The sequence below is a fragment of the Thamnophis elegans genome, chromosome 8, assembly GCF_009769535.1.
Source record: "Thamnophis elegans isolate rThaEle1 chromosome 8, rThaEle1.pri, whole genome shotgun sequence".
Taxonomy (NCBI): Eukaryota; Metazoa; Chordata; class Lepidosauria; order Squamata; family Colubridae; genus Thamnophis; species Thamnophis elegans.
The window spans coordinates 80392541-80404267 of record NC_045548.1 but is presented as its reverse complement, the minus strand read 5'-3'; the positions used below and the strand labels follow the sequence as shown (position 1 = coordinate 80404267).

The following is an 11727-nucleotide window of genomic DNA, read 5'->3' as shown; positions in this document are numbered from 1 at the left end:
CCAGAGGAAGGGAACAGAGTGAAGCGACACCGGGCCCTTCTGATGCCGGCAGCCGAGCGAGGATGGACCGGCCGCGCTGAGCAGTCTGGCGCCTTCCCCCGCCCTTGTCGCCCAAAGCCCCCTCGTCCCGCCTTGCCGCGCCCCTCCGCCCGAGGAGACGGGACCCGCCGCTGCTCCTCCCTCGCACGGGGATTGCGGACCTCCGTCTCCCCCGGACCTCCCCCTCCCAAAGGCCAGGCGAGCCCCTCTAAGTGCGCGGCGGGCGAGAGGCGCAACCCGGGCTGCCCGCGGAACTCACGCACCCCTCTCGCTCTCTCTCCCCTTTGCGCAGCGCCTGCCCGCCGCCCGGCAGCCCAGCGCAGCGGAGGCGTCCGCGGCAGCATCGCCAGGCACCCCGGCCGGGAGTCGCCCCGCCGCCCTCCTGCCATGGGCCTCCGGGAGTCGCCCTACTCCAGCCGCGTCCTGGGGGGCCTGGACACCACCGCGAGGGCCCTGCTGTTCCCCGGCTACTGGTTAGCGAGCCAAGTGCTGGCCCTGCAGCGGTGCACGGGGGAGAAGGCCGGCTGCGCGCCGCACGGGCTGGAGGTGGCCGTCCGGGGACCGCTCCTGCTGCTGCTGCTGCTTCTCTACAGCCCCGTTTCGCTCCTGGCGCTCCTGCTCTGGCTGCCCCTGCAGGCGGCCCGGCGGCCCTTCGCCTACCAGCACACGCCCGGCCGAGCCCCTCCGGAGGCCTGGGCACTTCCTGGCCCGGCCAGGACCCTCGGCTTCCTCAGCGCCAACCTCTGCCTGCTCCCCGAGGGGCTGGCCAAATTCAGCAACCTCTGGCGGACCCAATGGCGGGCCAGGCACATCGGCCAGAGCCTGGCGCGAGCAGCACAACGCTCCACGCCCCACTGCCCCTCTGCTGCCCCCAACGGCCTGCCAATCCCACAGGGGCTGCTGGGCCCCCCTGCCAGTGTCCTGAGCCCCCCACGGGGCGACGCTGTGGTGACCGTGGAACTGCCCCTCATAGAGGCGGTGGGGGCCGTGGCAGGGGTGTCCAGCAGTCCCCGGGAGATCTCCGTCTGCTTCCCGCCAAACCTGGACATCCTCTGCCTGCAGGAGGTCTTTGACCCCCGGGCCTCTGCCCAGCTGTGCCGGTTCCTGGGCCCCCAGTTCGAGCACATCATCTATGATGTGGGCACCTACGGCCTGCAGGGCTGCTCCGCTCTGAAGCTGCTGAACAGCGGGCTCTTCCTGGCCAGCCGCTACCCCCTCTTGGCCGTGGAGTTCCACTGTTACCCCAACGCCGCTGGCGAGGATGCCCTGAGTGCGAAGGGCCTGCTGTGTGTGCAGGTGAGCCAGATGGGGCCAATGGGCGGGACCCTGACACCATGTGGCCCCTGTGCCAGGGTGGGGCCCCTGGGGCTTCGGCCATGGGCTTAAATGCTGCCTGGCGGCCACTGTCCATCTTGTCCCTTGGGGCCACTCTCTCACACCTGCTTAAAGCAGAGGGTAGGGCCCCCCAGATCTTGGCCTGGTGGGGTCCCTGAAGGTCTCTCCACTGGTGGGCCCTGGTGAGGTGGAGGGCATCTCCCTGGGCTCCCCAACCTCTCATGAAGCTTCTCCCGCCCCCATCCTCAGAGGCTCAACTGCCTTCCTGCTTTGCCCCCCAGGTGCAGCTGGCAGCTTGCCAAGGGCGAAGGGTCGTTGGATACCTGAACTGCACCCACCTGCAGGCCCCCGAAGGTAAGGGGGGGCAAGGTGGGACCAGTGGGGGGGGCAGAAACGAAGGCTCGCAGGGGCTGCATTTGGTCCAAAGTGAGAGCTCCAGGCCAGATGTGCTGAACCCCGGCAGTCCCCCGACCAGTTGGAGGGCTCTGGATAGAGGCTGGCTGGTCCCTTGTCAGAGATGGGGTGGACTAGATGATCTCCATGGCCTGCCAGTGTCTTCTCTCAGCCTTTGAGGTCAGAGAAACGGGCTCCTGGCTGGGGGCGTTTCTGGGTCCCCTCCCCGCTTGCCGTCCTGCCCTGCCTTGCCTGCTTGAGGAGAGGGCGAGGGGGCCACGGGGGGGGAGGCGTCTGCCTTAGGGCTCTCTTGGTCTGAGTCTCCCCAGCCAGGGGACTCCCCGCACCCATTCTGGGGGTGCCCATGCGCTGGGAGAAGAGCGCACAGGGGAGCCCCCTGCCCCCCCCCCGAGGCTGATGTGGCTGCCCCCTCGGTGTTAGTGGGAGGGCAGAGATCGTCCCCAAGGCCCCTGAAATATGGGGTGCCGCAGGGTTCGGTCTTATCCCCCCTACTATTTAACATTTACATGAAACCGCTGGGAGAGATCATCCGTAGGCACGGGATTAGATACCATCAATATGCGGACGATACTCAATTGTATCTGTCCGCCCCGTGCCAAATCAATGAAGCGGTTGACGTAATGGACCGGGGGCTCGAAGCCGTCATGGACTGGATGAGGATTAACAAGCTTGTGCTCAACCCAGAAAAGACCGAGTGGCTGTTGTGTTTTCCTCCCAAAAATTCGGCCATTAATCCAACACTCAGGCTGGGGGGTCAAATTCTACACCCCTCAGAGAGGGTTCGCAACTTGGGAGTCCTCCTGGATTCACAGCTGTCATTCGACCATCATATAGCGGCTGTGACCAGGGGGGCATTCGCCCAGGTACGCCTGGTGCGCCAGTTGCGACCCTACCTGAACCGGGAGGCCCTCACAACAGTCACTCGGGCCCTCGTGATTTCTAGGCTGGAATACTGCAACGTGCTCTACATGGGGCTGCCCTTGAAGAGCATCCGGCGACTTCAGCTAGTGCAGAACGCAGCCGCGCGAGTGATTGCGGGTGCACCCCGATTCACCCGCATTACACCTATCCTCCGCGAGCTGCGCTGGCTACCTGTCGATCTCCGGATGCGCTTCAAGGTGCTATTAATCACCCATAAAGCCCTACATGGCAGTGGATCTGGATACTTGAGAGACCGCCTTCTGCCAATTACCTCCCTACGGCCTATAAGATCTCATAGGTTAGGCCTCCTCCGCATCCCATCGGCCAGCCAATGTCGGCTGGCAACCACAAGGAGGAGGGCCTTCTCAGCAGCGGCCCCGACCCTTTGGAACGAGCTCCCCGTAGAGATTCGTACCCTCTCCACCGTCCAGGCCTTCCGCATAGCCTTGAAGAACTGGCTCGCCCGTCAGGCCTGGGGATAAGGACCATTACCCCGCCCGAATGTTGTATGCATGTTGCGTATTATTTTTATTATGTGTTGTTGTCTTAGTATTGTATTGTATTGTATTCCCCTCTCCCTGGTTTCTGTGAGCCGCCCTGAGTCCCCTCAGGGAAAAGGGCGGCCTACAAATAAAATCAATTCCAATTCCAATTCCCTCCTCCCCACAGCCGACGGGCCCATCCGGAACGAGCAGCTGAGCCTCTCCCTGCTCTGGGCGCAGCTCTTCCAAGACAGGCATGCGCAGCCGGGGGACGTGGTGGCCTTCGACATCTTCTGTGGGGACCTCAATTTCGACACCTGCTCTCCAGGTGGGTGTCCTGGAGGGAGATGCAGAGCCTGAAGTGGGGGGGGGTCTCGCCTTGCTTGGCTGTCTCAGGCCCCTCTTTCTCCTCAGGTGACGCGATGGAGCAAGGCCACAAGATCTTCAGCCACTACACCGACCCCTGCCGCCTTGGTCCTCGCCAGGATAAGCCCTGGGCCATCGGTGGGTGGCCCCCAGCCCAGTGGCCTCTGGGATCTGGGCAGAAGGTCTGGGCCGGCTGGTCTCTTCCCTCTTACCCAGGGGGTGACTGGAGGGGAGGGGTTGGGCATGGAGGGAGGAAGGGAGGGAGGGAGGGAGGGAAGGGCCCCGTTGTGGATGAAAGGCCAGTGGGACCCTCCTGCCCTTCACAGGGACGCTGTTGAATTCGCTGCACATCTACGACGAAGCCGTGGCCACCCCAGAGAACCTGAAGAGGTGAGGGCTCTGGGGGCAGAAATAGGGGGTCCCTTGAAAGACCTTCCGGGTTGCCTCCTTTCTGGGGGGAGGGGGGACGGAAGACCGATCTGAGAGCAGCCAATCGTGGTCTGCCTCCCTGCTTCCCCTCCAATCAACCTCAAATCCTGGCAACCGCCTGGTGGAGACCCTCGGTTTCCTCGGCAGGATCTCCACGGTGGCTTTCTGGGGCCGAGAGAGGCCGAGGGTCCCAAGGGCCATCCGTGGACCTGGCTGCCTAAGGCAAGACCCCCCCCCCCTCGCCATCTCCCGTGTCTGATGGAAGCCTGAAGCAAACCTTCCCTGCCTGTTGTGCAGCCCAAGGGGGGAGGCTGGTTGAGCCCTGGGTGGAGCCTGCTGGAGGCTGGGAGGGGCCGCCTCTGTCCTGGGGGAAGACTGGCCAAGCCTTAGAGGGGGAGGAGGGGGTCTGAGCTGTCCAGGGGCAGCCGGAATGGGAGACCCCTTGGTCTGCCTCCAGGTGGAAGACGGGGGAGGCCCAAGTCCAGGGCAGAGGGTGGGGGTGGGGGGCAGGGGGAGTCTTAACCTCTGGGACAAAGAAGGAAAGATGGGGGTCGCAGCCTTCAACTACCTGGGGAGCCGCCCCACGTCTATGCCACTGCCCCGAAAGGCAGGACCTTTGCCAGTGAGCAGGAACCACAAGGGGGTTAGGTTAGAGAAGAGAAGGCACCTCCCCGTCATAGGAGCCATTCGCCAGTGGAACAGCCTGCCACATGAAGTGGTGAGTTCTCCTTCACCAGATGTCTTCAAGCAGGCACCAGATCCTCCACCATCCTGCAGCAGATTGAACTAGATGAGCCCAAATTCTATTCATTTCTTGGACTCCCTGTTGCCTTCCAGAACTCTGGAGAATCCAGAGGAGCGCAGGAAGTATTTGGCAGGCCCCCTCCAGCCCGATGGCAGCGCCAACTTCTCCGCAACCTGGTCTGAAGGACGGCGCATTGATTACATTCTTTACCGGCAACACTCGGGCCCGGAGCACCTGAAGACCGTGAGTGGCCTGAGAGCCTGTGGTCAGCTGAGGAAGTCTGGACAGGCCGTCCCTGCTGGACTAAAAGGGCCGGGGAGGGGGAGCCAAACTCCCAGAGGCCTCTCTTGGGCTGCGGGGGGGGGGGGAGAGTCAGGATTCAGGAGGGTAGATGCCCAGCCTGGGGAGGCTGTGGTGGTCAGGGCAGCATTGGCAGAGGTCAGGGGTCAGAGAAGATGCCAAAGATGGACCCCTCCCGCCCCCCAGGCTGGCTTTGCAGAGGTGAGGCAGATCCAGGCAGGGATGTGCAGCTGGATCTCCTTGGGGGGGGGGGGAAGGGAAGGCTGATCTGGCCCTGAGCAGCCACCAAGGGTGGGGGGGGGGCAGGGGGGGCATCCTTGGGAAACAGTCCCTGAGAGGGAAGAGCTCATTGAGGGAGCCAGCAATGAGGCCTGGAGTGGGGCGGCAGAGGTGGGGGTGGGTGGGTAACGGGGCTGCCAAGAAGGGGCTGGACCCATGGCCTTCCAGGGCTCATGCCAATCAAAAAGCCCCCCGGAGCTGCCTTCTCATCTGGGCACATGATGCCCCTCCCCCCATCTCTGGACCAGGTCAGCCGCTACAGCAGACGGGGGTGGGGGGGCTGAAGGGGAAGGACGGGTGGGAGGCAGGGGAGGGAAGGGGGTGCCTGGAGACCCCGGGACTAGAAGCTGGGCCTCTGCGGGCAGCAGGGATGGCAAGGCTGCCCCACTAGGGGCCTCCCTGCTGGAATTGGCATCTGGCTCTTGTGGGGGGGTGGGGCTTGTGGTGAGGCCAGACCGGGGCTGGCAAGGAGCAGACAGCCCGTTTTGCCAGCCATCCCATGCCCATAATCAGCCTCACCCCCTCTTTGTCTCATCAGGAAATGCTCCCCCCCCCCCCGGCTTCCTGGGGTTGGTCTGCTCCACTCGCCTTGCAGTTCTTAGGGGCTCCCAAGAGACGAAGCCCTTGTGCAGAGCATCGGTTCTCTGGGGAGGGTGGGCGGCACCCCCTTTCCCTGCCCTCTTTGTGTGCTTGGCAGTTGCTTTCTCTGTGGAGCTGCAGGAGGCCCCTTCAGCCCACTCCCTCTGGGGGATGCTTGCCCCACTGCCCTCCCCCACGAGGCAGCCTTGGCTTGTCCCTTGGAGGACCTTTCCTGCTCAGAGCCCCCCCCCGTCTGCCAGTGGACCCAGCTGGGCTGAGAACATTTGGGGTGCTGGGGAGAGCAAGGGGGGCTCTGTGGACCCAGCCCTGGGGAAGATGGGGGGCTGCCACCTGTCCAGTTCTGTTCCTCCCAGGATATTTCGGTTGCTGTGCTGGACCTCCAGCACTCTCCTCGTGGGGCTGGTTCCCCCTCCTCAAAGGCCTTCGTGGGTGGGAAAAGGACAGGAATCCAGAACCCCCCCCCCCATGCTCCCCCCAAAACCCTGGCCAGCTTCCTTGCTAAGATAGGTGAGGTGGCTGCGTCTGTAGCATCACTGATGCCAACTGAATCAGGGGTGGGCTGTGAGGAGGCCCCCTTCCCTCTTGTTGAGGGTGGAGTCCAGGGTCCCTCGTGGGCCAAGCTCTGCCCTGCGGCCAAGAAAGCGTTGGGCAAGGCACACCTGGCACTTCCTTGGCTCTCTCATGGCGATGACTCCCTGCTCTTGGCTTTGGGGAAGCATCTTCCGGGCGACCACTGGGGGGCTCTGCATGGTCCATTTGATGCCGGTAGTAAACCTGGCCAAAGTTTGCCCTGAAGCCCCCCCCCCCCGCATGCAGAGCCTCCCAGCAACTGTGCTGACTGTCCTCCCTCCCCAAGAGTGAGCCAATGAGCGGCCCCCTCCCTCCCTCCCTCCCTCCGGTAGCTCTCTCCATCCCCTCAGCCGCCACAAGCTCTTCGGGAGTTAGAAGGGATGGAGGTGGGTGGGGGTCTCCACAATAGCAGTGATCCCACCTGGGAGATTTTCCCACCTTCCGGGAGGCCTTTCCCCTTTCCAGGAGAGCAGGGAGGAGGGGTCTCTGGGGAAAGGCTGCCGGAGGATGGGGGCAGCTGGGGAAACCAGTAGGCTTGGCTAATGTTAGGGGTAAGCTGTGCCATAAAAGAGTAGGGGGCTGCAAGGAGTTGGCTCTGGAAAGGGATGGAAGATCCCCCCCCCCGATTGAATCTGAGCCGACGATTGGCTCAGGCGGCCTTCGGACCCCTTGAAATGATGCAGGATTCGGGCTCTTCGCTCTCGGTCCCTTCCTGCTCTGCTGCTCTCAAGCCTCCTGCTGCTCTCTCTTTCGTTGCAGACGGTGGAGAAAGTCTTCTTCTTCACCCAACTGGCCACCTGCTCGGACCACTTGCCTGTAGGACTGCAACTCCGTGTGTCTTCGGAGGTGGAGCCGGAAGAGTGACTGGGCAGCCCCAGCATGGAAGCCCCCACCGCCACCTGCAGCTGGACGGATGAGCCAGGCATGGGGAGCTGTCCGGGGCCCCTCCCTGGAGCTGGAGCGAGAGAGAGCCGAGCCAGGGACGCTGTGACGGCCCAGGGCTGTCAGGGGAGCCCTTCAGAGTTGCAGGTGCTGGAGAAGTCACCGACTCCAGGCTCTGCAGAGGGTGGACGAGAGCTGGTCAGGGGGGACCGTCGGGGCGATTCCGAGTTCTCAGCCCAAGTGCCAGGACCTCTTGACCAGCCTCTCCTCTCGGCCCTCCTTGGAAGGACTGCATGAAAAGAGACCCAAGGTCAGGCTGGGGGGCGGATACGGGGTGGGGAGAGTGGGCGATGGCCCCCGTGGCCCGTTCTGTACCTGGGCGAGGTTGGCTGTTGAAGGGCCGGTGCAGAGTTTGGGCTGGGGAACCGGAACTCATCGGTTCCATATTTTCTTCACAAGCTGCATCCTGAGTTTCATAACTATTTACCCAAACATTGTCAGCCTCCCAAGATAAAAATCTGCACCCGCAGATTACACATCCTGCATCAGGCATGTATAGAACTGAATCTTTCAGTTCAACTTGGATTGTTTCCAAGAAATAGAAAGCCTGAAGCCTGAAGCTTTGGAGCAGAGCTGCCCTGGGCTCTTCTTCATCTGTGGCCCCTTCCGGCCGGGTGGGGACGCCTTCCTTGAGCTCTCGGGGCCCCAAAGCGACCAAATGTCAGTGGGGGTTGGGGGCGGCCCTCCCCCTCCGTCCCTTGTGTGCAGGAAGGCGCTTCCTGGTGCCGATGACTGTAGGGATCTTTGCTCAACCACTTGAGTAAACATCTTTGTGATTGACTGCTTGGCACAAAAGGCCGGTCTCTTGTGGGAAAGGGTGCAGCACCCAGGCTAGTGGTGGGGAGGGGGCTTTTTCCACTCTCAGTGCTTAGAAAGCCTGCAGGATTTGATACAGCCCCCCCCCTGCCCCCCAGGCGTTCAAGCTAAGGGCAGAAACTCAGAGAGGGGAGATGCAAACTTTCTAGAAGAACGAAAGATCTCTGCCTCCTCCTCAGACCTGCAAGGGGTGGGAAGAGTTCCAGAGTTTTCCTCTTTCTTTTGCTTCGCGCTCTGCTCTGCTGGTTTTTGGGGCTTTTGGGAACTCTTGAGCGCTGCCCCCACTTTCTTCCTGCCCGACAGGATCTCTCCCAGGTTGCCTTCCCCCCACTGAAATCCACAGCCCAGGAATTGCAGGAGCAATAGCAATAGCAGTAGACTTATATACCGCTTCATAGGCCTTTCAGGCCTCTCTAAGCGGTTTACAGAGAGTCAGCATATTGCCCCCAACAATCTGGGTCCTCATTTTACCCACCTCGGAAGGATGGAAGGCTGAGTCAACCCTGAGCCGGTGAGATTTGAACCGCTGACCTGCTGATCTAGCAGTAGCCTGCAGTGCTGCATTTAACCACTGCGCCACCTTGGCTCTTAGGAGCCCAATCAAAGCTTGGCTGTTTCTGGGGAGGATCGAGCCCCAAACCACCAGGAATCCGAGAGGGGCTGTCGCTCATCAGCTGCACCGCTAGCAGGTCCCCTGCAGCCCCCGGCCTCTGCCCCACACCCCATGAGCCACCTTGATCTTCTCTGGAACCACAATCAAAGATGGCTTAAGCATGGGTAGCACTAGCAGGAGCCCCCCCCATCCAGGAAGCATCCCCTTGGCCGTGCTGCAGGGGGGACGGGTGGAGCCCTCCCCTGGGGGACCCGTAAAGGGCCATTCCCAGCAAAGGACCCTGTCCAGGAGCTGAACCAAGTGGGCTGACCCTGCATTCCCAGCCGGAAAAGGGAGGGGGGCCCTGCCTGCTCTCAAGGCCCCGGTCTGCCCTGCAGTCCCTTTGCCCCTGCCGGGCACAGGTTGGCAGAAGAATTATAATCCAGAAAGGGGATCCTGCAGAGGCGCGCAGAGACCGGCCCCCTTCAGCCGGCAGAAACCCTGGCGCAGCACTTTGGCCAGTGGGAGAAACCTCATGAGGGGCCCAAGCCGAATTCTTCTCCCAGCTGGCCCTGCTCCTTCTCCTGAGGTGACCCCAAAGCCCAGCGGGGAGGGGGCTGATCTCTCGGGCCCCCTCCCTTTGCTGCAGGTCCCAACAGCCAAGGCCAGCGTCAGAGGGCAGAAGAGCCGGGGAAACATCCACACAGCGACTCTATGATGAGCAAATTCTTCCCTCTCGAGAAATCTCCAGCATCCTCTGAGGACAAGGCAGTGGCTGGGACAGCAGAGTCTTCAGTGGGCCAGAACACACCCTTGTAGCTGATTGGTTGGAGGGGGGCGCAGGCTTGAGGCAATCTATGCCGTGATTGGTTGCTGTGAGAGTAAAGGGACACACACACACACACACACACACACCCGTCTGCTTTTTCTTCTTCTGTGAATTCTCTCCTGTGGTTTCCCCGGAGCCTTTCCTCCTCTTGATGGAGCCATGTGCCTGACTGTCTTGTCTGCTGCAAATAGAGATATAAACATATTTCTTTATTAAAAAAAAACTACAAGTTTGTATCAGCGTCTCTGACTCCATCTGGGCACCTGCAGCCGGAATGGTAAATCAGGGGTGGCCTGTTGACCCTGGGGAGGCTGGACGTGCGATGGGCTCATCAGCCACAGGGAGCGAGGGGTTGTTCTGTCGGGTTCTGACTCTCTGGGGGCAATCGGACTCTCAGAGGCTGCCTTGGGATGACTACTCTGCAGGCAACGGCCTTCTTCGTGGGACTCGAACATCAGCAAAGGCAGCACAGGGAGAACGTCTTGCTAGTCTTTGCAGCTGCAGAAGTTGCTAGTCTTTTCTAGTTTCTAGTCTTTGCAGCTGCAGAAGGGGCCCCTTTGGAGAGCTGCCTTCCCTCCCGGTGGATGGGGGAAGGGCAGGGCTGCTGCTCCACAGGGGCCCAGAGGAGGAGGAGGAGGAGGAGGAGGAGGTGGCAGCTGGGCCAGGGGCAGGGCGGCCTTTGCAGCTCTGCCTGCGCCCATTGACTTTGGCACCTGCGAATCTTGCAAGGGGTGAGTATCAGGCCCTCCCAGCCAAGTGCCACCATCCCACCAGCAACATCCGGTGCCGGCATTAAACAGCAGTGATTCCAAAGCAGCCAACGGGCACCATACAACATCACAAGGCCAAGGGAAGGGCTGGCAGGGGAGGGACTGGGGGAGCGTCTACACCCCATGCCTTCTCTCCAGGGTGTGTCCTGCCTCCTTTCCCTGCCTCCTTCATCCCAGGAGGGTTCAAGAGAAGCGGGGGGGGGGGGGGTCCTCTGAAGAAAAGAGATGCTGGAAAGGCCGCCCCATAGGAGGACACGCCTGGGGATTTCCTACCAGCCTGTTGTTGACACTGTGCAAACACACCCCACCCCCACAAGCGCCTGCCAGGTAGCCTTACGAGAGAGCCCGGCGTGGCCTCCCTTCAAGGGACCGTTAAAGCAGCGGAAGCCCCATTGGGTGGGGGGGGAGTGGGGTGTGTGGGTATAGGTGTGTGTGTGGGGGTCCCGCTTTGGCAAAAGGGAGAAGCTGGAGCCCCCGAGAGAGAGGCGATGCAAGCCCCCTCGAGGGGGCGGGGCGTTTGCCAGGCTTCTACCCCCTTGGCTTTCCCGGGACCTCCGCCCATTTCTCCACGCCCGGAGCAGGAGAGGGAGCGCTGTTTTCCGGGCATGGGAGCGGGGTTCCGGACGGGGATGTTGCCGGTGATGTCCCACCCGGGGCTGGCCAAAGCGCGCCTCGCTCGCTGGGGGCCAGGGGCGCGGCTTGCTCCTTCTTCAGCAGGATTTGGCCCTGGAAGCCCCGGGACGGTCAGCCGGACGGGGAGGCCGAAGAGCCGCTTCCGCCCCGTGGCCGGCTCGCCAGGAATCCCGTCCGGCCCGGCGGAGACCTCGGGGGCCGCCTCGGCGCTGCTGGGTGGTTGCGAACCCGCTAATTGTGGGTGCCGGGCGGCTTCCTCTGAGTCAAGCGCTTGGGACGCCCCGGGAGCGCCCGACGGAGCCCTCGGCCGACCTCGCCGGTCCCCAGATGGAGGCTGCCGGATTCTTTCGGCCTCCCTGGGGAAGTTGCACCCCGTGGCCCAATTATTGTGGGTGTTGTTGTTGCGCTTTTAATCATCACAGAACCACAAAAAGCGGTCACACCTTTGGCGTCTGTTCCCGGAACAGGAATCTCGGCATCGTTCAATTATGGCCATTTAATGTGGATGCTTTGCGTGTTTTTACTATTGTTGAAATATTTTTAACTGTATTATATTTGAGCAGTCAGTGAAACGGGCACTCATATTGAATAAATAAATAAAACTTAAAGGTCTAGGATACACCCAGCAAGATAAAAACCCACAATTGAAGTGACCAAAATATCTG

At 61.8% G+C, this 11727-nt stretch overlaps 1 protein-coding gene across 1 annotated transcript; it reads left to right on the top strand.

Annotated features, from left to right (window-relative positions):
• Positions 1 to 337: 337 nt before the first annotated feature.
• LOC116512776 (sphingomyelin phosphodiesterase 5-like) lies at positions 338 to 8668 on the top strand. The gene is made up of 7 exons (XM_032223433.1): positions 338 to 1335; positions 1656 to 1728; positions 3379 to 3519; positions 3606 to 3695; positions 3884 to 3947; positions 4824 to 4974; positions 7240 to 8668. The coding sequence occupies exons 1-7, from the start codon at positions 427 to 429 to the stop codon at positions 7342 to 7344; spliced, it is 1533 nt and encodes a 510-aa protein (XP_032079324.1). The 5' UTR covers positions 338 to 426; the 3' UTR covers positions 7345 to 8668.
• The last annotated feature ends 3059 nt before the right edge of the window (positions 8669 to 11727 follow it).